The sequence below is a fragment of the Camelina sativa genome, chromosome 8 (genome assembly GCF_030686135.1).
Source record: "Camelina sativa cultivar CO46 ecotype springtype chromosome 8, ASM3068613v1".
Classification (NCBI taxonomy): domain Eukaryota; kingdom Viridiplantae; phylum Streptophyta; class Magnoliopsida; order Brassicales; family Brassicaceae; genus Camelina; species Camelina sativa.
In genome coordinates this window covers 7,072,988-7,098,748 of record NC_141887.1, presented here as the reverse complement: position 1 = coordinate 7,098,748, position 25,761 = coordinate 7,072,988, and the positions used below count along the sequence as shown (strand labels likewise).

General features: G+C 36.4%; 8 protein-coding genes and 1 pseudogene across 13 annotated transcripts; 1 reads left to right on the top strand and 8 right to left on the bottom strand.

The window, feature by feature from the left end:
* Nucleotides 1-47: 47 nt before the first annotated feature.
* On the bottom strand, nt 48-2,491 carry LOC104709310 (uncharacterized). Its single transcript, XM_010425948.3, has 2 exons — nt 1,643-2,491; nt 48-1,239 (listed from the first exon to the last, which is right to left on the bottom strand). The coding sequence occupies exons 1-2, from the start codon at nt 1,968-1,970 to the stop codon at nt 350-352; spliced, it is 1,218 nt and encodes a 405-aa protein (XP_010424250.2). The 5' UTR covers nt 1,971-2,491; the 3' UTR covers nt 48-349.
* On the bottom strand, nt 2,490-5,117 carry LOC104706632 (FAD synthetase 1, chloroplastic-like). Its single transcript, XM_087460467.1, has 5 exons — nt 4,140-5,117; nt 3,903-3,951; nt 3,533-3,668; nt 3,217-3,392; nt 2,490-3,137 (listed from the first exon to the last, which is right to left on the bottom strand). Exons 1-5 carry the CDS (start codon nt 4,326-4,328, stop codon nt 2,653-2,655), a joined length of 1,035 nt encoding a protein of 344 aa, XP_087316593.1. The 5' UTR covers nt 4,329-5,117; the 3' UTR covers nt 2,490-2,652.
* Nucleotides 4,561-6,066, bottom strand: LOC104706633 (protein-S-isoprenylcysteine O-methyltransferase A). Its single transcript, XM_010422830.3, has 3 exons — nt 5,930-6,066; nt 5,290-5,377; nt 4,561-5,201 (listed from the first exon to the last, which is right to left on the bottom strand). The coding sequence occupies exons 2-3, from the start codon at nt 5,369-5,371 to the stop codon at nt 4,615-4,617; spliced, it is 669 nt and encodes a 222-aa protein (XP_010421132.1). The 5' UTR covers nt 5,372-5,377; nt 5,930-6,066; the 3' UTR covers nt 4,561-4,614.
* A 48-nt stretch (nt 6,067-6,114) lies between these two features.
* LOC104706631 (superoxide dismutase [Fe] 3, chloroplastic-like) lies at nt 6,115-8,132 on the bottom strand. Its single transcript, XM_010422829.3, has 8 exons — nt 7,940-8,132; nt 7,724-7,813; nt 7,241-7,432; nt 6,991-7,162; nt 6,821-6,894; nt 6,717-6,743; nt 6,589-6,612; nt 6,115-6,498 (listed from the first exon to the last, which is right to left on the bottom strand). The coding sequence occupies exons 1-8, from the start codon at nt 8,024-8,026 to the stop codon at nt 6,373-6,375; spliced, it is 792 nt and encodes a 263-aa protein (XP_010421131.1). The 5' UTR covers nt 8,027-8,132; the 3' UTR covers nt 6,115-6,372.
* Nucleotides 8,101-11,153, top strand: LOC104706629 (dihydroorotate dehydrogenase (quinone), mitochondrial). Its single transcript, XM_010422827.2, has 10 exons — nt 8,101-8,535; nt 8,748-8,830; nt 8,980-9,303; nt 9,396-9,651; nt 9,741-9,929; nt 10,009-10,038; nt 10,201-10,338; nt 10,441-10,478; nt 10,557-10,656; nt 10,886-11,153. Exons 1-10 carry the CDS (start codon nt 8,386-8,388, stop codon nt 10,958-10,960), a joined length of 1,383 nt encoding a protein of 460 aa, XP_010421129.1. The 5' UTR covers nt 8,101-8,385; the 3' UTR covers nt 10,961-11,153.
* On the bottom strand, nt 11,108-12,733 carry LOC104706630 (prefoldin subunit 5). Its single transcript, XM_010422828.3, has 4 exons — nt 12,387-12,733; nt 12,186-12,289; nt 11,996-12,073; nt 11,108-11,379 (listed from the first exon to the last, which is right to left on the bottom strand). Exons 1-4 carry the CDS (start codon nt 12,568-12,570, stop codon nt 11,290-11,292), a joined length of 456 nt encoding a protein of 151 aa, XP_010421130.1. The 5' UTR covers nt 12,571-12,733; the 3' UTR covers nt 11,108-11,289.
* A 2,177-nt stretch (nt 12,734-14,910) lies between these two features.
* Nucleotides 14,911-16,450, bottom strand: LOC104706628 (transcription factor TCP7 pseudogene; annotated as a pseudogene). Its single transcript, XR_015563201.1, has one exon. The product of XR_015563201.1 is annotated as a transcription factor TCP7 pseudogene (transcript).
* A 3,375-nt stretch (nt 16,451-19,825) lies between these two features.
* On the bottom strand, nt 19,826-22,059 carry LOC104706627 (sugar transport protein 11). 2 transcript variants are annotated; one of them, XM_087460466.1, is made up of 4 exons: nt 21,616-22,020; nt 20,875-21,545; nt 20,590-20,793; nt 19,826-20,484 (listed from the first exon to the last, which is right to left on the bottom strand). In XM_087460466.1, the coding sequence occupies exons 1-4, from the start codon at nt 21,752-21,754 to the stop codon at nt 20,026-20,028; spliced, it is 1,473 nt and encodes a 490-aa protein (XP_087316592.1). In that variant the 5' UTR covers nt 21,755-22,020; the 3' UTR covers nt 19,826-20,025. The 2 variants fall into 2 exon arrangements, with proteins under 2 accessions (XP_087316592.1, XP_010421127.2); XM_010422825.2 differs by having other exon boundaries at nt 20,590-21,545; nt 21,616-22,059.
* Nucleotides 22,060-22,366: 307 nt separating this feature from the next.
* Nucleotides 22,367-24,944, bottom strand: LOC104706626 (protein TRANSPARENT TESTA 16-like). Of its 4 annotated transcripts, none has more exons than XM_010422824.3 (7): nt 24,701-24,944; nt 24,188-24,414; nt 23,405-23,474; nt 23,140-23,304; nt 23,007-23,048; nt 22,867-22,908; nt 22,367-22,784 (listed from the first exon to the last, which is right to left on the bottom strand). In XM_010422824.3, the coding sequence occupies exons 2-7, from the start codon at nt 24,373-24,375 to the stop codon at nt 22,545-22,547; spliced, it is 747 nt and encodes a 248-aa protein (XP_010421126.1). In that variant the 5' UTR covers nt 24,376-24,414; nt 24,701-24,944; the 3' UTR covers nt 22,367-22,544. The 4 variants fall into 4 exon arrangements, with proteins under 4 accessions (XP_010421126.1, XP_087318054.1, XP_010421124.1 ...); XM_087461928.1 differs by having other exon boundaries at nt 23,007-23,033; XM_010422822.3 differs by having other exon boundaries at nt 24,527-24,941.
* Nucleotides 24,945-25,761: the final 817 nt, after the last annotated feature.

Genomic DNA, 25,761 nt, shown 5'->3' with positions numbered 1-25,761 from the left:
AGTCTTCTTCCATTTCAACAAACAAAAGAAAAATCAAAGAGCTCCACTGATCACAACAAAAGCTTAACACTGCTCTATTGTATTACATAGAGAATCATAGTCTTCAAATATCAAGTGCTGATACAACGAAAACTACACACACACACTTATCAAAGCAACTGAAGAATAATCAAGAAGCCGCCACAACCAAACTACTAAACGCACAAAAATGTACAAGCGCTTGAGAGAGGACTCACTGATGGACCATAAGCCATGAGTGTGCCCATACGCGAGACAAGATACAGGAGAGACAGAGAGATCACAGAGAGTTTGGAGGAAGATACAATCTTTCCTCAAGTAAACGAAACGATCAAAGCAGAAACTCTGGCTCGGTTAGACTTCCAGAAAAGTTAACTTTACAACAATTGGGGAACTCCAGGCCAGCTTCACTGCATCTTACTTCTGTCACTTGTGGAAGAGATCTTACATCTAGATACTCCAAGGAACTGCATTTCTGCAAAAGCTTGCTTATCCCTGTTACTGTGATCTTTGTGCAGTTGCTCACCTTTAAAACCTTCAACCCCAAAACATCGTCGCTCCCCAAATCCCTGAAAGCAACGTCAGTGATCTCTTCACAGCAACCTATATCTAGAGCCTCCAAGTTCTTGCACTTCTTCAGAATGCAGCTAAGGGAAGAGTCAGAAATATTCAAGCACCAATCCATCCTCAAATTCTTGAGACTATCTTTGCAAGATTCTGCCAGTAACATGATAGATTCGTCAGAGATGTCTCTGCATCCACCGATTATCAGAGTTTCCAGGTTCTTGCAAGACTGCGCCAGGGACAATATAGACTCGTTCCCGACTTTGTAACAGTCTAGCAATTTGAGCGTCTTGAGGGAAGATGCACAAGCTTTAGCCACGCTGGAAACACCAGCGTCTCCGACATTGCTGCATTTATTGATGTCCAAAGATTTAATCTTTCTGCATCCCTTCACAAGATCAGCAAGGCCTGAATCAGTGATATTGGCGCAGCCTTGTAGCCCGAGAGCTTCTAGCTCACGGCATCTCTCAGAGAGTGATTTCAGCGATTCGTCGGTGATGAAACGACAACCCGCTAGATGCAATGCCCTTAGATCATGGCAGCCTTCTGCAACAGCTGATAGTCCTTTATCTGAGAGCTTTCTGCAGTAGGATACATCCAAAAACTGCAGTAAAGATAGACACCTTCCAATTGAGGCCAATCCAGTATCTGTAATACCTGTTCCAACAAGACCTTGGTAAATTCAGACAGAACCATTGGTGCTGAGGAACATTCATATCTAAAATAGAATGAACCAAAGAAGAACTCAATCATAGAAATATAATCATTCCACGTCATACTTCCTCTCCTAAAACGCTCTCTAAACTACAACCCCTTAAAAGCTAATGGATTGGAGCAAAAATCAGACACAAAGGGACAAAACCAGATCTAACACCAGAGATCAAATCAAACACCTGAAACTGTCTTATAAAAACCATAGCAGCTACATCTTAACCATCTATAACCAATTTTTCCAGTTAAAGTTTAATCGAATCAGAAATGGAACCCAAAGAGATAAAAAGAAAAAAAGAATCTTTTTTTTTTTTGTTGTTGTTGTTGTTTAACCCCAAAAAGTAGATACCTTTACAGTTGTGGAGATTAAGAACTCTGAGACACTTGAATCCATCAGAGATAACAGCGAGGTCAGAATCAGTGACACCTGGATAAAAAGACCTAGAGATTGACTGAGACAAGTCCAATTCGACGATTTGAGTGAACCTAGAGGCAAGACGGCGGAGCATATGTGGACCAGCACGCGCCGCCAGCTTCTTCCGGTCGGTGCTCTGCAGATTTAGCCACCTCTTGCAGACCAAACCAAACACTTCCTTGTCTTTTTCACTGTCAAGCCTTGACAATACCCATCTCAGCTCGTCGTCGGTTAGTGATTCGTTAACACATACAGACGACATGACCGGAGAGATCAAAATCAGTAAAAAAAGATTTCGAATTTGGGATTAGGACCACTACGAAATGAAAAGCCCCTAACTTAACCTCTCTCTTCAGTTACAATCTTCGTCTTCTTCTTCTTCTCTGGCTGGTTAAATGGGCATTAGATGAGCCATACTGATCGTGTGGTACAAGGAAAGCAACACCAGATATTGTGAAAATGACGCAAAGATCCCTCATTTCTGAAATGATTCCAATGTTTGGTGGATGGGCAATTCAGGTATTTTGGCATTTGGTACAAGGAGATGCGTCTTATCATTGAGAGCACTTCTAATGGCTGTTTGTTTATCTTCTGTTTGGTCAGTAAGAGACACTCAACAACGAAAGACAACGACTTTGAGATAGAGAGAGAGACATTTAATTGTCTTCCCACTTTTGCTGGCTTGTCTTCTTCCACCTTCTCATCACCTTGTCGCTTTCAAATTCAGTCATATTAACACTGGTTTTAATAATAAACCAAAAGAGTATATCCTTCCCAACTCTTTCAAAATTTGGAACTCTTTTAAGTCGTTACCGCAACGTAATTGCTACAAATGGTGTCAAAGTTAAAATCTTTGTACACCGTTAACTCAATCTTAAAATGGGAAATGTGATGCTTATCAATGTTGTGAATCAACCGAACTCAATCCCTAAGAGTAGAAACTCTTAAGACCCATCATATGAGTTACGGAAACGTACTTCTTCTACATCCTCTGTTTCTATATCGAGGTTCGATGAATCAACAACAACCTTGCACGAAATTGGTTGCTTATCACCAACTATAAGTGAGCATGCTTCGTAAACTCCATTCCCAGGTGGTATATTCAGCAGGGACGATGTCTGAAGTGAGATCTTCCTTCCTTTGATGGTTATATCTTGTGTTTTCACCCTTGAGATAACCCTGTGTGGTCTGCCGAGGAGCTCTGTTACATACCTCACATCTCCTGAAGCAAGAGCTTGACGGACTCGTGTGGACGATACTTGCCTTCTTTCTTTTGACTTTGAGTCGTCCTCTGTGTCTTCATTTCCAGGGACTTGGTTCTTATCCATTACAGAGTTAATGATGTAAGCGCTGATACCATACTGTTTGCATAACCTCACAAGTTCAGAAGCGTCACCGGAAGCTCTATATCCAAACCGGTAATTTTCGCCTGTGGAAATACAATTGTTTTTAGAGTAAGAATTTTAGGAGAAAGGAGGGAACTGTTGAGATACTTGTTTGGTATTCACCTGCCACAACTCCGCAGACTCTGAGCTCTCTTGACAACTTCTCGACAAATTGTTGTGGGTTAAGATGTCGAACGCTGGCAAATTCAATCTCAAACTCTACTGGTGCTATGTTCTCACAGTATGATGCCCAAGAGGAAAGGACCCGTTTTCTATCGCATTTGGCTACTATTGGTGCCCTGCTCATTAGTTACCATCAAAGAAGGTATAAAAGCAAACTTTATTAGCAGAGAAGAGACTGTGACAACTAACTTTGATAGATAGGAAGCTAGGTTAATTGGTAAGGTGGAAGGAGAAAGCTAAAGAGAGAAGACGTTACCTAGGTTTCCAACCAAGTACTTTTGCCATTCCAACAAAAGACAATAGATATGGAGTACCGATTCTTGCAGCTTGAATTGCAAGCTCTCGATGACCTATATGCAGCGCATCAAACTTCCCTAGAGCAACAATGCCTCCTGCAAATATGATTTTGTTTCGTCAAAACAAAAGACAAGGCCATGATGAAGGCAACACAAAACAGTAATTACCAAGCTAAGAGACTCGGTGGAAAACTTAAGCAACAGTAAACATCTAATATAGCGGCCCAATATCTTGATATCTTCCACAAATTTCAAATCATGGCGCCAGAGAAACCAGATGAACTGCTAATGGGAACTTGAAGTCAGATGAAATAGGCAAGCAAACGATACCTGCAACTGGCGAAGGCCCTTCAACTAGAAGCTCAGGAGCATCGTCTCCCTGGCTTCGGAAAGAAGAAATAGACAGATACTTTAGCAAAGACTCCAAATTTTGAAATTTTGAGTTGAACAACAATTAGTACATAGCGCTCCAATTAGTCTTTGAACCCCCAAGAACCCAATTCTCAGCTATGCACTAATCAGGATATCTCACGTCAAACAATCAAAAGTGTGAAAAGATTCAAAAACCTGAAACAAGAGTGAGGAACTGGGATTTTTGCAGTGAGACCTAGACAAAGACTTCATCCGCTGCTGCAATTTAGCCGAATAAGGTCTGAGCACGAATGAAGAAGACTGCCCAAAAACCTCAGCACCGAGCGTAGGCGGATGACGGTGATCCCAACAATGCACGAAGGCACGAGAGCCTCCGCATAACATGGTCTCTCACTCTACTTCTCAAAACCCCCTTAAAAAACCAAACTTGCTCTCTCCGAAACTCTTCGCCGGAGCTAAACATCACCGGTGACAGGTGTCAACAGTTAAAGCTGTGGTATATTTCATATCCACGTCAAAGACCTTCTCTTTAGCTGAGAGGGTTTGCACATTCCCAAATCTTTATCCTTTCCTTAACAATACAACAAAAGTCAAAAACATTGGGGTACACATTGTGTTGTTGTAGCTCTAAGTAAATAAACCAAAATGGCAAAGCCATATGTTCAAGCTTTCACTTCACAAATGGAACACCAGAAGCAACATTCTCAGCATACTCTATATACTCAACTCCAAAAAACTGCTTCAGAAAATGCTCCTCGTAGGATATCCTCTGAGCAAAAAACCGCCACACGACAACCATGAACATAACCGTTGAAATAGGATTACAGAGCATAACTTGTGTCCCAACCGACCAGATGAGAAACCCGCAGTAACTTGGATGCCTCATTAGTCTATACACACCGTGAGTCACAAGCCTGTGATGCTCTTCGTGGCTAATCTTTATCAGGTGTGTAAACGATTCTCTCGCTGTTATTATCGCTGCTTTCCTGATGATTTCTCCGACGATGATCATTACGAGTCCAAAGTTGCTGACCCACCAGTGTTGTTTCATCCCCGGGAAGAAGGTAATCTCGGTTAGGTACTCGAGCAGTGACACAAGCATTGCTAAAGCGTAATGCTTGCTGATCAAAAGCGAGCTAAGAGTTACATTTGATGGTCCGTGAATGGCAACGGCTAGAATGTATTCAGATGTGTGGAAAAAGATTAGTGAGAGTAGCATCTGAGATAACTGTCTGATGCTAGTGTCACTGAAGATCTCTGTCATTATAATAAACCAATGGAGTGATTTTTCTCTCCTCTTTAAGCAATTCTCTTATGCTAATCCGTTAAAAGAGTAACTACAGACCTGAGAACGAGGCGGATGCATAGTGTATAAGTAATGGAAGCCGGTTCTCGATAACAAACCCGAGGGGATCCAAGAACTGCATAACCACCTACAAAAGAATTACACCGAGAAGAGAGAAGTCAATTAAACTGAAGATTCTTAAACCTGAAGTTTCCAATCACTCAATTTATGTAACACAGTAACAGCATAAACCTAAAAGATGAACAAGTTTCTGGCATCAGGAAATATTAAAGTTTCCCAAGGAAAGATAAGATATAGTCTTGATCCAAACACATTTAGCAAAGCATTGAAATGTAAAGTGAGTACTAAAAACTACAGTATTCATGGGACACTGAATTATCTGACATAAACATAAACATTGATTGATAATTTACACAAACCACAAACAAAACAAAACAATCGCATTGCAAGATTCACACAAGGATCAATGGTCAAATATACAGTTAGGTTTGTCTTTGTATATTCCTGGCACTCGAATTTAATGGGTAGAGAATTTTTCTCAAACACTTGGCTTGAAATTTGCTTATCTCCAGAAAAGGGTTCCCTTTTTTTTTAATTCACGCATTTTATCAACGAGCAAGAATCCTAGCGAAATAATCAACTGTAGAAAAAAAAACAGAGACAATGAAATGAACAGAACCTTAGGAGACGAGGAGTATAGACAAGTAACACAATCGAAATCGAGAGCTTCAGCGAGAGAGATTTGGTACCCAATGCTGAAGGAGAGCCAAAGAGATGATCGCGTGGACGTTTGAAGTTAAGGAAGAAGAAAGTTTATACCTTTTGTCAATCTTATTATATTTTGAGGAGAAGAAGAAAGAAACCTTTTAGGAGAAACAAATACTCTTTTAGTCACGTGCGACTCACGTGGCCATACATTTTCATTGATCTTAAAGCTAAGAAGAGTCTCTCAAAGGCAAAAAAAAGTCAAAAACTAACGCTAAATTACACATGAGAGACCAGCTAGTTGTTTTGTTGGTTGGGAAACTTGGGACCTCTGTTTGCAAAAATGAGACTGCCCAAGTTTTGAAGGAGTTGTTTTTTCTTTGCTTTCACATGGACTCTCAAAAAGAGTTTTGTAGCTTAAGCGATTGGGATGTTGGGTTCACCAAGATTCACAAACGCCTCTGCACGGGCCATCCTACTCATGGCTGCGTTCCACGACACCAAGTTGTTCAGAAAAGTGTTTATATACCTAGCCCTGTCGTTCTAGCAACCGATTAAAAAACAAACACAAATTTAGCCTTTCCAACAAAGAAAAAGAAACAGAAACCATCAATATAGCAAAGCTAGTTTTACCTTGTAGTCAAGATAATAAGAGTGCTGCGAAGTAAGATAAGAAAACAAAGGATGTTAGAAGATTCATTTTTTGTTTGTTTCTGAAGTTTTTTTTTCGAGAGTATGAGAGAAGAGATGAGATAGTTTACCTCCCACACATCTAAGCTGATGATAGGCTGTAACAACAAAAGAGATGTGATTAAAGAGGCAACATCAAGTTTATGAAAGAAATTTCACAAGAGAATCTACTTACAATATCGTCCCACACGAGTGGGTTGATTGCGTTTGAGGTTTTGACTACCTCAAGTCTTCTCTCTTCCCTCTTCACTGAAGTTCCAAGAGGAAAAAAAAAAGAATCAAGATTTTCCATTTTCTGAGTCCGGTTGACTAATAACAAGTGAAAAGCTAGTAGAGTTTACTCACAGACGAGCCAGACCCAGCCGGAACCAAACTGACTAAGAGCTGCATTAGTGAATTTTTCTCTGAAATTTGTGAAAGAACCGAAATCTTTGTCAATCTGTTCAAGAACACCCTTTTGAGGCATGTCTCCACCACCAGGTTGCATCGACTCCCAAAAGAAATCATGGTTATACACCTAAACAAAGAACATCATCAATCCTCCCAAATTAGTGTGTGCCTCTAGCGATGTAAAAACAAGTTAGAAAGTAAGTACCTGCGCAGCGTTGTTGAACTCGGGCAAAGGATTCCCATTGTTGTATGTCACCTTGATAAGCTCTTCCATTGTGTATCCATAAAGTCTATCATCTTTCCCTAACTGTTTATTCAGATTGTCCACATAACCTCGATGATGCTTACCCCAATGCACTTCTAGTGTTCTTCGACTCATATAAGGTTCCAAAGCATCCTATTCACATAACATTTCTTTGATTAAAAACCTCAACAAAATCATTTCTTTGGCTGTTTGGCATATCCCAAAGATCAAGACCCATCTACTTTGCAAGAGACATACACAGATCAAGATACAATTTTGCCCTAAGCTCACCAAACAATTCACCCCAACTAACCAACTTCCCATAATTTTGTGCTAAGTCGAGAACAGCAAATAAATTACAGAAGCAGGACATAGATACTACACTTGGAATCCGGATGCAACAACCAAAGTAAGGAGGATTTCTAAGGCTTTATTTGCACTTACAAGTGGATAAGGAGGTGTCTTTAGACCATAGTAAGCTTCAACCTTTAAACCACCTCGAGACCTAAGAGAGCATCTCCTCTGCTGGTTACTCTAAACAGTGACACACAAACAAAAAAACGAAATTTGAGAGCTTTAGTGATTCAAAGAGACAAATTCATGTAAAACAGAACCACAATAATTTCAATGTATCATAAGGAAAAAAGAAGGAAATCGAACCAGATTGACGAGCTTGGAGGATTTCAAACGTATAATAGAATCTGGAATTGTACAGAAACAGCTTGTCGTCACAACACAAGAACTCATTGTTCCTTCCCACTGTCGTCGTTAAAATCTCACTTCCGCGTCAAACACAGAGAGAGAGCTTCTTCACTCCTGGGCTTATCAATCTATTTGGTTCACTCCGGTTAATGCTAAAAACCCAAAAACCTAGAAGAGTTCACTCCGGTTAACTACATTAAACCGGTAAATCGAACCGGAAAGATCAACCCTGAAGCAAAAGGGTTTTAGCAAATACTGACGATCCACATTGTAACCGAACGAACAAAAAGCGTATATTTCTCTATCAAGCCGTGAGCTGAAAGGCTAAAACCCCTCTTCATATAGATTTCAAAGCTACCTTTTAATTCCGTTTGATTCCACTGTCGATTGAATCATCTTAATCAATGGCCGGAAGGGCTGCGACATCTTCGGCGAAATGGGCGAGAGAGTTTTTGTTCAGAAGGGTCTCCTCGAATCCTCTTGGAGCGACCCGTAACTGTTCTTCGGTTCCTGGAGCTTCCTCTGCACCTAAAGTTCCTCACTTTTCCAAGAAAGTAAGTACCTTTGATGGATTTTTGCTTTACTCGTATCATATTGGAATCTTATGCGCCTCAGGAATTTAGTTTAGATGAAGCTAGGTGCTTTAGAATCGTAATCTTCCAGTTCTTGTTTTGATCTGAACATAGCACTTTATCTTGTGTAGTAGAGCAAGATCAGTGATGCTAGTTCATTTTACTGCAAAGTGTTTAACTTTGAAATTTTTTAGGGAAGGATATTGACAGGAGCTACCATTGGTCTGGCCATAGCTGGAGGAGCTTATGTGAGTACTGCAGATGAAGCAACCTTCTGGTACTTGCTTAAATAAGTGCCCTGAAACGTTACATATCTTATGTCTATTGTAATCTTGTGTTTGTTAACATTGCTCAAGCTACCTTGTAGTTATCTTGGGGTAATCACTTTGGGTTTTTTACCTTTTGCTTATCTTGTGTGTTGGACAGTGGTTGGCTATTCAACGCAACAAAGGTTGTAAACCCTTTCTTTGCTCTTCTGGATGCTGAGTTTGCGCATAAGCTGGCTGTTTCTGCTGCAGCTCGAGGGTGGGTACCTAGAGAAAAGAGGCCTGATCCAGCAATCTTGGGACTTGAAGTTTGGGGAAGGAAATTCTCAAACCCAATTGGTCTTGCTGCTGGATTTGACAAAAACGCTGAGGCTACCGAGGGGTTGCTAGGAATGGGATTTGGTTTTGTTGAGGTAGGATCTGTAACTCCTGTTCCACAAGAAGGCAACCCGAAACCACGCATCTTCAGATTAAGCCAAGATGGGTGAGAATCTCTAATCCGTTCTTGTTTACTTACCTTTAATGATCGAAGAAGCAAGAGTTACAACTAAAAGACTTGTGTTCTCGCCCCTCCAGAGCAATTATCAATAGGTGTGGATTTAACAGCGAAGGGATTGTTGTTGTTGCAAAGCGGTTGGGTGCTCAACATGGAAAAAGAATGTTGGCGGAAACATCAGGCACTTCGTCATCTCCAGGCGAAGAAGTGAAACCAGGGGGAAAATCTGGACCTGGTATTCTTGGTGTCAACCTTGGAAAGAACAAGACGAGTGAGGATGCTGCTGCTGACTATGTCCAAGGAGTTCATAACTTATCACAGTATGCTGATTACTTGGTACAAACTTCTTATTGTGATATATCGAGCATTCATTTTGATCTAATCTCCCATAGAATTCTCTGTTCCTAATTTCCATTTCTCTTCAGGTGATCAATGTTTCATCACCCAACACTGCAGGGCTGCGCATGCTTCAGGGAAGAAAACAGTTGAAGGACCTTGTTAAGAAGGTTCAAGCTGCTCGAGATGAGATGCAATGGGGTGATGAAGGTCCTCCTCCTCTTCTCGTAAAGATTGCTCCTGATCTTTCCCGAGGAGAGCTTGAAGATATTGCAGCGGTTCGTTTTACAAAAAACGAAAACACATTCTACAGTTTCCAAGTTAATGGCTCTTACAACGTTGTATTGGTTTGTGTAGGTGGCTCTCGCTCTCCATTTGGATGGGCTGGTACGTTATCTTTTCATATGAACTAACTTCCGTTTCATCAGTGTCGATTAGTGAAGCCTTCAAGCTGTTTAGCGTAGTGTAGCAAAAGCGTTCAAAAGTCACGCTATGCTGAAAATCAGAATGTTTTTGATGATGATAATACTATCTTTGTCTCTCCTGTAGATCATATCGAATACAACAGTCTCAAGGCCAGATCCTGTAACCAACAACCCTGTGGCAACAGAAGCAGGTGGTTTGAGCGGGAAACCGCTCTTTACTCTCTCCACCAACATGTTGAGAGAGATGTACACTTTGACACGAGTAAGTTTTTTGCCAAAAAAAATGATGATCCAGTAGTGACTGAGGAATTAAAAACATTTCTGATTAGGGGTTTGTGGATTTTTTTCATGGTCACTTCCTTAGGGAAAGATTCCATTGATAGGCTGTGGCGGGGTTAGTAGGTAAACCTCTTTGAACATACTTCAGTCTTCAGATGCTCTAGTTGTGAGAACAAAAGAAATGATTTTTTGTGTTTTCAGTGGTGAAGATGCTTACAAGAAAATAAGAGCCGGAGCTACTCTTGTTCAGCTGTACACTGGATTCGCGTATGGAGGACCTGCCCTCATCCCACAAATAAAGGTATTCCTTTCCCATAAAGACCGATCTGTTTTTTTTCAACTAGGATAGTTTAATAAGCATAGAAAATTTCTAAAAGCCAATTTTACAATGTAAAAACTCGTATTAGACCAAATTCTTGAAGCTTTTGGTATCAAAAACATCTCTCTTTGTTGTAAGCACAACTAACTCTGCATGTTGAGGACCTTGAGGTCAGATTGGTACTAATATTCATGTCTTTATGTTGCAATAGGAGGAACTAGTGAGTTGCTTAGAAAGGGATGGCTTCAAGTCAATCCATGAAGCAATTGGTGCTGATCACAGATGATAAACTCGAAGAGCAATACCCAGAGGAGGGTTCTTTTCTTAAAACGACAAAACAAAGTTGTATTTAGTTTCACTGATTCAGTTGTTTCCTTCTTCCCCAACAATGACATCATGGTTTTTTGTCCCTTTTCTCTCGGTTTATGAGAAATAACCAGAAACACTTTTTTGTCAATTCACTATTGTTTTCTCAAAAATTACAGCACAGGTTCTTCTAGCACATAAAACACAAACCGATTGAGATCATCAAAATCATAACATAAATGATTGGACAAAAACATTATCAATCTCAAGATAGGTGTCAATAGTAAAAGAACTAGATAAGAAGAATTTTCATGACGTGGTTGCAGCTGATAACTGTTTAACTTTGGCCTGCAAGACCATCCCGGCTTCATCTGCCACACTTTTCTTTTTGGCTGCGACCTGCATTGAACGAACAATATTCTTGAAGTTAACAACTAAGTCTCGGGTAAGCTATAGATGTAAACATAGGTTCTCAAATAAAAGAGTACTGAAACAATTTGGCAGTGCTGCAAGATTGATGTCAATAGTATGAAAGCAAATGGAAGGAGAGATCATAGCATTGAATTAAATGCGGAGTTAAGTGGAGACTCTACTTAGTGTATATTATATATGCATGTATGGCTCAAGGGGGTGCTCTACTTGACAATGTGCAGGAAATGACCAACCAAAGGGCTTCTTGATTATGTTTACTGTATTCCTTAGCAGCCATAAAACTTACAGCCCTCAACTATATTTTCTACAATAAATCATCAGTCACTGAAAGAGTCAGGAGCTTAACCCCTCGTAATAGAATCAGACTTTATTTATTTTAACTCTATATCACCCATTTCACAATTTTGTAAAGGTTACTGAGAACGGTGTCATTCTTCTGTAAAATTACAGCTCTTAACTTCTAAGGCAAACTCTATAAGCCGTATGAGAGTAAAGTGTAGGCCTTTTTTTTCAATTTCCACCTCAGGATCAATCTAAACACCAAATCAAGCATTTGAAAGTTGCCAAGAGAGTGAAAATTCACCTCAAAAAGTTGGTCAAAGTTGGATTTGAGCAAGTTGATCTTCCTCTGACAATAGTCTTTTCCATCATCCATAGTTTTCTACAAAAATGCAAAAACACAAAAAAAAAAAAAAAACACTTGAGCTACACTAGGAACGAGCCAAATAAAACAAAGTCATCATAATCCAGTTCTTATCGTGTGGTTGCATTACCTCAATGAAGTAACCAGTGCCAATATCAACTAGAACCTTATCAGCTTCATCAAGTGTCCCAGGCACGTAGAGTGAAGCCGTGAGTGGTACAAGCATCTTCTTACCTACAAAATTTTCAATTTTTTTTTTTAATTTCAAAATCATCCAACGCTGAAAGAAAAATAATCAATACTGAAAGAAGTAGATGCGAAATAGAAAAACCTTGAGGTCGAAGAGAGAGATCGTTGAGAGCGGCGGCGGCGGAATCGAGACGAACGGTGGCTGTACGGATGTTGTTGAGACTGTCCTGAAGAAGATTCACTTCCAGATCCGCTTGTTCCTTCAAAGCTTTCAGCTGATCGATTCCCATCTTCTCCATCTCTCCTCTCGATGATGACGACGCCATTTCTCTTTCTCTCTTTCTCTTTCTCACAGTCGCGTCTGCAAAATCGCTGAAACTCTATTTTGTTTGTCAAAAGCTTGGAGACGACGAACAAAGTGTGGTGGCCCGTTAAGTGGAGTCAGTGAAGTATTAAGGCCCATATAGACCCATTTTAGCCGTTTCTAACATTTTTCGAGGCCTTATATGTTTAAAGAAAATATTAGTATGTGTTCTATCCTGATTCATTTTAATTCAATACAAAATTATAAATATTCACTGATTAAAATTTAATATAATTTTTTGATAACATCATAATTTCTAAGAAAAAAAATTGGGGAAGACAAATAGAGATTTTCTTTTACACACAAGAAAAAAAAAAGATTAATGTATAATTTCGGTTAATCAATGGATTTACCAAAACTTTTATTGTTCAAATTTCTTAGGGATGATATAGATAAAATATATTAAATAAAATTTATTATGATAAAAATTTTACACAGATAATTTGAAAATAAAACTACCATAGCTCACAACAAAATCCAAAACTGCATAATATTAATTAAGGATATGTAGATTATATCCTTGAATTTTGAGACATTCAGATCCAGATTCATGAAACATCTAATTTGAAACCAGATCTAACAATATAAAGGGATATTTGAATCCACAAAAATAACTAAAAATGTTAAAGCTATAATAAATTTTCAAATTACCCAAAACCATATCTGGAAACTTTGGATAGCCTAATTTTTGAATCGGATATTTTGCTCACCCCTAATTTTAACTACTTAAATTCTAGTTTAACTTCTTTTTTCAAACTTGTACAGTATTTTCATTTAGCAAATAGAAAAAGAAAAACAATTAACAATCATATACATCAAATTTGAAACTTCCATACAGATTATTATTTACAACCAAACAACAAATGTAACCATTTGAAATAATTAATTAGTTGCATAGTTTTACATTAGTAACTAAACAAATAAGATGTAAAATGTGTTTCTTAGTTGAAAATGAACAAACTATATATCTTGATAATATTTCTTGCCACATTTTTTTTAATATGATATCGGATTCATAAATCAAATTGTGACACTAATGTGTGTTTAGAGTTTAGACATCAAATTTTCTGAAAAGTAAATATTCACAGGAAAGTATTTGACAGTTGAACATTTAAAACACGACACTAGTAGAGCTGGTAGAGTGAGGTGAATGAGAGGCTATTTACTTACATGTGTCGGTCCAAAATGCCATATATGTATATGAGAAATATTAATACTCGGATACGAATTTATATGCCAACCTATAAAAATAATTTTTCGGGTAGAAAAGATCAAAGAAATGGGACCATATCATCAATTATTGGGGTTGGGGTCGGGGTCATTTAGATGATTCGACAATAAAAAGGTACGGATGTTTTTTTTTTTTTTATACGAGTCCATGATCACTAAGATCCCCACCTCATTATTATTTGCATTAGTGTTGATTAGTAGTACTACTAATTAAAGAAATAACAAAACACCAACTTTTTGTTAACATCTTTCCATTAATGGATTATTTTTTTTGATGGCGAAATCTGTTTGATTCTTTGATTGGTTAGTGCGACCTAAATAGTCTAGAAACCTATCTAATCACGTTGACAAATTTTTCATCAAATATAATTGTAATAATAAATAAATTCTGAATTTAATACATTACTCAGCAGATATAGCTAGGATCGAGAATATGAAACCACTAAACTAAATAATGATCTACCGCATTAGTCATCATTATCTTTACTTTGAGTTTATATATGTTTTGCATAAGTTTACTATTTCAGTTCAGGGCTTATATATGTTTTGCATAAGTTTACTATTTCAGTTAAAACCCACTATTACGATTTACAATACATACAGTTTTTTTTTTTTTTTTTTTGCCAAAAAAATCAAAATAAACATAAAGCTAATCGTCTGGTGATGTATATACATTTGAAGTCACATTCACATATGGTTTTAACAGTGAATTAATCTTTCTCTGACTAACGTGACAAACCAAACTTTCAAAAGGCACAAAAAAGGCAACAAAATTGAAGAATTCAGAATTTCAGACACAACTGGTTAATTTGTCTTTTCATTTTTTTTTTCAGACACAACTGGTTTGTCTTTTTTATTATTATTATTATCCTCTGTTCTCGCATTTAAATCAAGACGCGAAACCCAAAGAAAAAACAAAAAAAAACCTCTCAAAATCCACAACACATAACATGGATTATAAAATGGTTCACTTAAAATTCATCATCATCTAGTTCGATTTCAACGAAACAATCACACTCACATAAAAAATGCTTTAGTCCAGCAAAATAAATGCAGAGAAAAGAAGGAACAATAATGAAGTCGAAACATTTATTAAAAATATATAAACTGTGGTTTAACAGCTTACGCCAAATGCTTCACCACATCTGTAAACACATCATTACACAAATTAGCACCAAACACATAATATATCTGGAATTTTAACGACGGCTCTGTTTCGCCGGAAAACGAACCAGACACAACAACAACAACAACAACAAATAAAAGGACAAAAAGAAACCTCCGCGGTTTCTGAAATTTTCCCTTCTTTCTAAACAAAAGTAATCTTCCTCCCAAAAAAAAAAAAAAAACATCTTAAACCCTAATTTAACCCTAATCAAAAAAACAATACTTAAGGCTAAACGATACTCTCAAATCACTTGAGGAAGATTCTGAAATCAAATCAATCTCCAAGAACACACACAACGAACAAATGACGAATAAGATAAATAAATATTTAATATACCAAATTAGCCCTCGAAACCTACTAAAAGGGGCTTAACTAGTTAAACAAACACCATTAACGTGGATCTTCATCTCTTCGACCCGACCCAGGAGATCCACCGGATAAAGAAGCAAGCAAATTAAGATGACCCCGAAGATAATTCCCAACTCTAGCAGCTGAAGCTTCACCCATTGCAGCTTGTTGTTGTTGTTGCTGATGATGATGAACAAACAAAGGTTGCTGATGATGTTGTTGTTGTAAAAACATCTCTTGTACTGGAGCTCCTCCTCCTGTAAAGCTCCAAACTTGTCCAAAATCTGGCCTCGCCGGAACAGCCCAGAACCCAGCTGGTGTTGTCGTCGTAAAGCTCTCATCTTTACCACCGGAACTATTATTATTATTATTGTGATTATGACTATCCTCATCAGCTCTGACACGTTTTCCAAGTATAAACGGCGAAGAAGAGCCAAGTAAAGTGGTGGGTTTATGATCAAGAAGAGAGGAAGACAAAGGAGTAGAATTGTTGGATCCACGGATTGAGACAGAAGCAGTAGAGAAACTAGCAGGAGTTGTACCAGTTCCTGTCGCAGCTATAATAGAAGGCTCAGCTTGACGAAGTAACCATTCAATAGTTTGACCATCTGATTTGTGACCAAGCTCTCTTGTTAGCTGGAAAACACGAGCTGCGCATATAATAGGCATACGGATCCTTCTCCCTCTTCCATCGACTTTGCTGTGTCGATCTTTCGCAGGTGGTTTCTTCACCACGACTGAAGAAGACTGTTGTTGCTGTTCGATTAGAGATGCTGATCCGTTTGATGATGAGGAGATCATAACTCCGTTGTTGTTGTTGTTGTTGTTAATAGACATGGTTTGGTTAGCGATCTGGGGTTGTTCTTCTCTCTTAGTATTATAATATTTTTACTTAACAGTGAGAGAAGAAGCAAATGATTGAGAAGGAGGAGGAGGGAGGGAGGGAGGGAGGGAGGGAGGGAGCTGGTGGAGACAGGGAAGGAGAAGCACATGGGTGTGGTGGGGTCCTTTTTTGTACACAGCTCACCATCTCTTACTTTTTTTTTTTCTTTTTTTTTCTTTTTTGAGGGGACATTTTAGAGTTTGTTGTCCCGACGCGGTGGAGTGCACTCGCGTTATACACTTCCGGTGAAGAAGGAGGTCGCGTAGGGACCACGCTCCGGCAGGAGAATTTAACACTGAAGGGGTAGGATCTTCGGTCCTCCGGTTTCTGATACGTGCATTTAATGAGACGTTTATCCATCCCACGTCACCTATTCACTACTAATTTTTACCTTTTTTAATTAAAAAACTGTAATTATCTTGTTTTGCTGGTTGATTTTTTTGAATCTATATACTGTATAAGTTTTATATCGATGATACTGGTACAAATCAATATAGACCACGTTATGTCACAATATTGTATATGTAAAAAAACTGAACTACGTACTATGTTGACCATTGTATCGTTTTTTAGATGAAGTTAACTTTATCATCGTTTTCGGGACAACAAATTTTTACTGTTTTCGTAATTGAAATTTGAAACTACTAAAACGGCATACAGTAAAGAGAATTTAATCTAAATACGCACTAAAAATTAAATAAAAATCTGGGGATGACTAATCTGGTTATTAGTTTTGTCTTTTAGACTTTTTAGTTTTTAGCTAATGTGAACATTTCTTTTGTACTTGCGTGAAAATTAATCTTTTGTAAGAAGAAAAAAAAAAAGGTGTTTCCGTATAACAATCGGAAAAGATTGAAAAGGGTACAAATCAGTGAGGTAACTGATTGGGTAAGTAGACTTTGACATCAAAACTTATTTAAGTTATATAAAGCTTTTGGGTTCTTTTTTTTTTTTTTTTTTTTTTTTTGACAACGGTTCTTTTATTTATTTATTTATTTATGTTTGGCAATAATTTTTGCCACCAGTATGAAACTCTCCACTCTCCAGTATCACGTGTTTTACGTGAAATGTCAGAAATCGAAAGCTCTCAGATTATTCAAAATTCCTCTGTCGTCGACACCAGAATTAAAATTACATATACTTTTATATTCAATTAGTTGAGTGTAGGTGTGGGATTAATATGTGTTGGGCATGGTAAAGTACACAAAGTTGTTAGAAAAACTCTTAAGTTATTACGGAATATTATAAAACTCTAAAAAATATATGTATGTGAAAGATGTATAAAAAAGTTGAGAATAAACTTTTTGAAAATATTTTTAGTAAAGTTTCGGTGATTGATAAATTTTAAAATTGTATATATGTAAAGCTTTGTAAAATTGTTGCCAATCAGACACATTATCAGCAATCTCTGTATTTATATTCTGTATCCACTCCGAAAAAAGATATTTGGCCAAATAGATAGAAATATGGATAATAAAATGGCGGATAAAACGGATATGAATACTAACTTTTAAAATAAATATTTCGTTTTTTTAAATATCCGATATTTATATACAGATATCCGGTATATAGTCTAAAATGCATAATTGTTTTTATGTTTATGGATATTTGGGGAATTTCTAAATATGAATAAAGATAAATAGATTAAGGATTAAACAAATACAAGAAAAAAGTGGTTAAGAGGCCTAGTTGAGTGAGGTCCATACATATTGCTTGCATTAAAGTAATTATAAATTTGCATCAGTTGGAGAAGCTTGCTATATTAGAAACATCACCCATGAAAAACGTATAGTTTTGTGTTAAACGTGTTAGCATCTTTTCCTATATAAATTAGGAAAAATGATTGTCAGCTACTTGAAATATACGCCAACACATGACCACACATATAAAAAATATAAAAATGTTTTGTTAACTACGTGAAATATTGTCATCACATAAGGACATCTATAAACAAACATAATTTATGTGTACAACACCATAAACATTAAATTTTGACCGGGATCCGGCGTTGACTAGTGTTGACCGGTGTTGACCAATGTTGACCAGCGTTGACTAGAAAAAAATATTCAAAAAAATGTTTTTTTTTCTTTTTTCTTAATAACATTTTTTTTTGTTTTTCTGTATTTTTGATAAATAAATAAAAAGATTAAATTATTTGTATAATTTATAAAAACAAAATATAACAAAAAAAAAGTTATACGAAAAAAAAATACAAGAAAATTATATACCAAAAAAAATTAAAAATTATATGAAAACAAAATTTGTGATATATCTAGTAACTAATTTTGTTAATACAGAAAATATACCAAAAATAATATAATAAAACTATACAACCAAGATTTTATGTGTAGTAGATTTTTTCATAAAACTATAACAAATATATACATTTTCCTTTTAAAAATCATTTTTTATTTTGTATTTATAAAGGTGGGGGTTTAAAATATATTTTTTTCTTTTTACTTATTTATAAGATTATGTCATTTGAAATATATCCAAGACACTACCAACTATTTCTTTGTTTCTAATAAGAAAAACAAAGGAAGAAAATAATGAAAATTTTATTTATTTACATAAAAGACATATATCAAGAAGATAGTTAAAAAACAAAAGTTGATTTTGTAAAATCAAAGGTTGATCTATTAAAATCAAATACATAGTTGGCGATGTCTTGGATATATTTTAAATGACATAATCTTATAAATAAGTAAAAAAGAAAAAAAAATATTTAAAACCCCCATCTTTGAAGATACAAAACAAAAAAATGATTTTTACAACGGAAAGGTATATATTTGTTATAGTTTTATAAAAAAATCTACTACACATAAAATTTTGGTGGTATAGTTTTATTATATTATTTTTGGTATATTTTCTGTATTAACAAAGTTAGTTACTATATATACCATGAATTTTGTTTGTCATAACATTTTTTATTTTTTTTTGGTACATAATTTTTTATATTTTTTTGTCATATAACTTTTTGTTGTTATATTTTGTTTTTGTAAATTATACAAATCATTTCTTTTTTTTGTTTATTTATAATAAATATATATATAAAAAATTATTTTTAGGAAAAAAACACTGGTCAACGCTGGTCAACACTGGTCAACGTCGGATTATGGCCATAATTTAATGTTTATGGTGTTGTACATATAACTTATGTTTATTTATAGATGTCATTATGTGATGATAATAGTTCATATAGTTAACAAAACATTTATATTGTTTGTATGTGTGCCTATCTGTTCGGGTATAGCTGACAATCATTTTTTCCTATAAATAATATAGTTTTGTATCCTGTATTATATAGTTCGGTAGATTTGTTCATTATAATAATTTTGACGGACGAGATCCTAATACGTATATATATGTATTAACGAACATTAATGTAGACTATGTACTACTATGTAGTCATTGTGCTTGATTTTGACATTGAATATAAGTGGATTAGTCCACTTGGCAGATACGCAAGATTTGCTTTTATGTCATTAGTCTCGTCTCGTCGAGATCATTTTCTTATGCAACGAACACTAAAATTATTTGTTTTAATTATTGTCATACTCGTCGTACCCTCTCTAATACAATGCAAAATATGCAATCATGTCCTCATGTCGGCATTTTTATAAAAAAAATGGTCAGGGTGTACCTTTAAACTTGAAACCCAATCCAACACAAAGGCTGTGGAGTAACAATAGCTACATTACAATCCAATAAGCGTTTTGTCATCAAGAAGTTTTTTAAAATCCTACCAAATCTTTAAATTCCAAATATTATGATCAAAAGCTCGTCAACTAAAAAACATGAGCATCATCATCAACATCATTGCCATCATCATCATTATGACTATACTTCCCCCAGTATCTATGTTCTTTCCACACTTTCTCCATCTCCTCAATTGGGACTCCTTTTGTCTCCGGCAACAATAAGTAAATGAAAATGGTCATGATCACGACCATGACTGCGAAGAAGAAGAACAGACCAAACTTCATGTGGCAAAGCATCGTCAAGAAGAATTGTCCGATGAAGAAAGTGAAGAACATGTTCACCGAAACGTTTAACGATTGTCCTGCCGACCTAATCTCCAATGGACATATCTCACTCGGCACTAACCACCCCAAGGGTCCCCACGACCACGCGAAACCGGCCACGTAGAGACAGATCAATGCCAATATTATATCCGCATCAATCTTTGATAACGTTCCTTCCCCGTTAAGTCCAAATCTCCATCCGATCATCGACCCAACCGCGACCTGAAACCAAAGAAAAACAAATCAAATCATTGTTACTTTAATATGTTTTTTTATAAGCAGAGCAGGAAGTAGAATGCTCTGTTTTGGAAAACAGAGCGCTTTCACCTGGGTCAACATCATCTGGATACCACCTGCAAAAAACAAAACTCTGCGTCCGAATCTGTCGACGGAGTAGATGGAGACAACGGTGGAGAGGACATTGACGAGACCGGTGATGACCGCGGATATAAGAGAGGCGTCACTTCCAAAACCGATGGTCTTAAACAGAACAGGTGCGTAGAACATAATGACGTTGATCCCGGTTAGCTGCTGGAAGAACGGGATGAAGGTACATAACGTTAGCTGTGGTCGATAACGAGCTTGCATTATGTTCGTGAATTGATGCTTAACTCTCTTGGCCGACTCACTCGCGTTGCAAAGATCATTAAACTCATGCTCCACCTCCATGGTTCCTCTGATCTTCTGAAGCATCTCCTTGGCCTTTTCTTTTTTCCCACGTACAAGGATTGAGTTTGGCGTGTCTGGCAAGAAAAGGCATCCGAACAGCATCATAACTGCGGGAACTCCAGCTAAACCGAGAGAGAGTCTCCACCCGATTCCGTTCTTGAGCTTTGGGGTTGCGTAGTTGACAAGGTTCGCGGCTAAGATCCCAATCGTGATTGCTAATTGGAAAAAATTGTTGAGAGCTCCTCTAATCTTAGCAGGAGCCATCTCAGAGAGGTAAAGAGGAACAGATTGGTTAGTGAATCCGACACCTACACCGAGAAATAACCTCCCGATGATTAACATCTCGAGGTTGATAGCGAAACCATTGAGAAGAGCTCCGGCGAGAAAAGTGAGACTCCCGATCGTCATCGACACCTTCCGTCCAAAACGCCTTGTGATAGTTGAAGCAAGGAAAGATGCAAATAATGCAGCGAGGTAAAGAGAAGAGGTGAAGAGAGTTAGAAGCTCATTGTCGTATTTGCAGTACTCTGTTTCACGCCCTGTTTGTTTCCGCATTTGACGAAGCACGTCAGGGAAGAATCTCCTTAGAAAATCCTCCATTGATGTCACTCCTCCTGGAAATAGCAAACATTGAGAATGGATAGAGAGGAGAAAACAGGTTTACTTGGGAGGCAAGAAACAAACCTGAGATACCAATGTCGTAACCGAAGAGAAGACCACCCATTGCAGCTACAATGCAGGTAATCACAACAAAGGCGGTTACACGGCCTTCTTTGTAGTCTCCTCCATGGCCACTATCGCCTATAAAAGCTCCTCCTGCCATATTTTTTTAGACGATCCGCAACTTTGTTTTTGGGCTTTAGAAGATGATGATGGTTGTTGGGGCGATCAAGAACTCAAGTCTTATCTCGTTGTAATGAATACAACGTGATGATGAGGAATACGAAGAACGAGAAGAAGAAGAACAACAACAAGTTTCTTGTTCTGAAACTTGTCTCTTCGCTTCTTGATCGTTCTTGCAAGCCTCCGTAAGATCGTTCTTCCAAGAATTGTTGGAACTTTTTTTTTCAATCTTGTCTGAGCTTTTATAAGAGTTACTTTCGGGCATTATGATCCACTCTATCTAAATCCGTATAATCTATTTACAGTCAAACTATATATATAATTCTGAGCTGCAGATTTTTTTAAATTTTTTTTTTTTTTTTTTTTTTTTGCTGCGAATAATCTAAGAATAGTTTTGCTCAACTTTATCTTTTTTCACTCTTTTTTTGAACCGATCAGATAAAATTTATGATATATTATAACAGTACATTGAGCTGACCTGGTCATCTAAATTTTTACATTCACAAACATATATAGTTTTGAACACATGCGTTTACATAACAGTTGGTCGCTAGTTGGAATACTATATATGTATGATAATGATGAATAAAAATTATAACCAAAGACCACTGCTTCTCAAGTAAATTGTACTTCAAACAAGGTTTTATGACCACACAAAACAGACAACAAAAGAAGGCATTGGCTAACATCAAAATATAGGTAATTAATAAAAGTTCATTAAGTTGTCCCCAGAAAGAAAGAGAAGTTGTATTGAGAATTAATTAGATTAATCACTCTTTGGGAGCTGGATCGTTTTGAAGATTAGGCTGAGCTAGCTGGAGATGGTAATTAGGATCAATCTCTGAAGGAAGCTGTGTAGCAAGCTGAAGAAGACTGTTTTGTTGTTGTTGTTGTTGCTGCTGATGATCATTGGTATAGTACTGAACCTGCTCTAGAAACTGTAGAAACTCCCCTGGTTTCGTCTCTATACCAGCTTGCTGAAACTCAATCGCTGCACGATGCTCATGAAGCTGCAATAAAGAAACTTAGTATACACGGAAATATATCATTCAATCGAAAATGTGAAAACATTCTCTATATAACCAAACTTACCCAACGGCACATGTTATCGTTATCTTCTTCTAGCATCCGCTTCTGATCATATATATATAGAGACATGGTATGATTACTAATTACCAGCGGCATCATAAGATTATTAGTAGTTAAAAAAAAAAGAGTGATTAGAGAGTGACCTTTCTGCTTAGATTCTCCAACTGTTGCTGCATCAACTCATTCTTCATTATATTAACAGCAGAAATAAAACAAAAGTGTAATCAATATAGCTTTAAGAGGACATGTATTGATATGAACATATATTGCATTTACCTTACGTTCACGGACTTTGAGGACAGAATGTTCCAGCTGTCGCTCGAGTCCGTCAAGCTCATGAGGAGGAATGGAGGCTAAGTCATGTCCATGATATGGACGCAGATGGAGCTCAAGGTTACATATCTCTCTTCTTAGTGCTTCCATCTCATGGTACAATTGCTCCTACACACACGAGTTAACACACATTAGTGTATTATATGCTTTTCTTTGTCAATCGGTAACACAATGACAACCAAATAAGTATGCATTTACATATATATACCTGGTCGTCCTGATGATCAGGAAGTCGCAATCCATTGGTCTGCAAGTATCGGTCAATGAGCTGAGGCATCCTATAATTCAAAATAAAGTGTGATCAAATTAGTATCTATTTAATGTTACAAAAATATCAAGACTTCAATAATCAGTGAAGTAACATGTACAAAACTCTAATAACAAATATTGTTCGGAAAAATAGATCCATATTTTGGCCAACAAATTAAATTGGTTAAAATAAAATAAATTTAAAGGCGTTCTCCTCACTCACTTTGTTTTGTCTTCTGGTTCATGACTTAGATCTAATTAACAAACCTTTATAATTGTATTTAAACTCGAATCATTAAAATAATTACTTTTATAGTCGATATAATAGGGATCTTAATTAATATGAAAAAGCAAATTGAAAAAAAAATGTTAAATGTTTGCAGAAAGACCTCTTTGTTTGGCAGCTGTAAGAAATATAGAATTTGACCCCTATGTATTAAATATGATAAGATACATGCATGTTACACATATGTACAAAATAAATACTGCAAGAACAAAAATATTGGATCAAATATTCTGAACTTCTGGGCCAAATTAAAAATGTAAACAGAATCATGACCCCTGCTACTTCAGAAACTAATGATGAAAACTGTCTGTTCACAAGCACGAGCTATATCATGTATCTCAGCTCATATCCTCATTAATTAGATGAATATATACATACACATGTATATGTATCGATCTCTGAAACCCTAATTTGAAAAAGTTGGAAGAAGAAGAAGAAAGAAGAAGTAAACCGTACTTGTTGTGTTCAGAGCAGAACTCGGAGCGCTTTCCGGTGGCCGAGAAGACTATGAGACCGATGTGAGCGTCACAGAGAATAGCGAGCTCACGAGTCTTCTTGATAAGACCATTTCTTCTCTTGGAGAAGGTCACTTGCCTGGCCGTCTGATTCTCTATCTTCTTTATCTCTATCTTCCCTCTTCCCATCACTCTCTTCTTCCTCTTATTACTCCCTCCTTCTTCCTCCTGATTCAAATGTATATATGAAAGCTAGATCAACTTAAAAGAAACCCTAATTATCAACAAAACCCAAAAAAAAAAAAAAATCCGAAATTAAACCCTATAATTAGTTAATTACAGGATTCATTTTCAAGGAAGATGGTGTTCGATTCTTGAATCTTGATGTATGAATAAGAGAAGAGATAGAGAGAGAAAAGAGTATATGTGAAAGAGCTAGTGAGAAATATATATATATAGAGAGAGAGCTAGTGAGATAAAGGGAAAATTTATAAGAGAGTGTTGCTAAAAGTACTTTTTGTTGGAGCTGTGTTCTTGGGGATCTGGAAATGGAGATCAGTGTATATATTGAGGTTGGATGAAGGAGAGAGATATAATGGGGAAGAATATACTTAATTACACTTTCTCTTTTCTGTATACAACTCTTGTGTGTGGCGTGTAGTCTTAACTCACCATCATCTTCTATTCACTAATTATTTTATCTTTCTCTCTCTTTTTTTTTTCTCCTTTAATTTCTTACAATAATATTTCTGTCTAGTGCAAAAAATGGCTTACCTATTTGCAATATATATCCCTTACCAAAAAAAATTGTAATATATATCAACATTTTTTTGTTATATTAAGGTTTCAAATGTTAACGCGTTATGCGGTAAACGTATATTGGTCACCCGTTAATGTTCAGCATTATACAACTAGTGCGCTTTAATTTGCACAATTAACCTAATATATATATATATATATTATCTTACAATGAATTGTAAGGTTTTAGTTCTTAAAATATTATTTTCAGTCTCTTTGCAATTTGTTTTTGAAATCATTTAAATATAAACGTACACAATTAACTAGTTTAAGTTTCTATAATTAAAAGGAAAAAAAAACTATATCCTTGTAAGATTTAATGTTTTTACTATACCCAACATTTATAGATATATAAGTTAAGGCATCTTAATTTTATTTTAGTTTTGACGAAAAGTTATCAAAAATTAAAATAATAACATAAAATGTCGAATTACTAATTAGACAAGAGACATGTAATGGCAGCGCTTGGTAATTTATTTAGCATAGAATATACTTTTTGGTAAAATCTCCAACCACTAGTTTCTTTGAGCTGCCATGCATGACGTAATTCGGAGAAAAGCCAAAAATGGAAATTTAATGAAAAATGCTTTAAGGAAAACAACGCTACTAAAAAAGGAACAAGGCAAAAGAGAGAGAGAGAGAGAGAGAGAGAGAGAGTACCAAATGAGATAGGACAAAGTGTAACAATACTTGAAAGTGACTTTTTTTTCTTTCTTACCCACCTCCTCTGCCATATTCATCATATAGATAAAAGCCCTCTCGTTGATTGTATTTCTA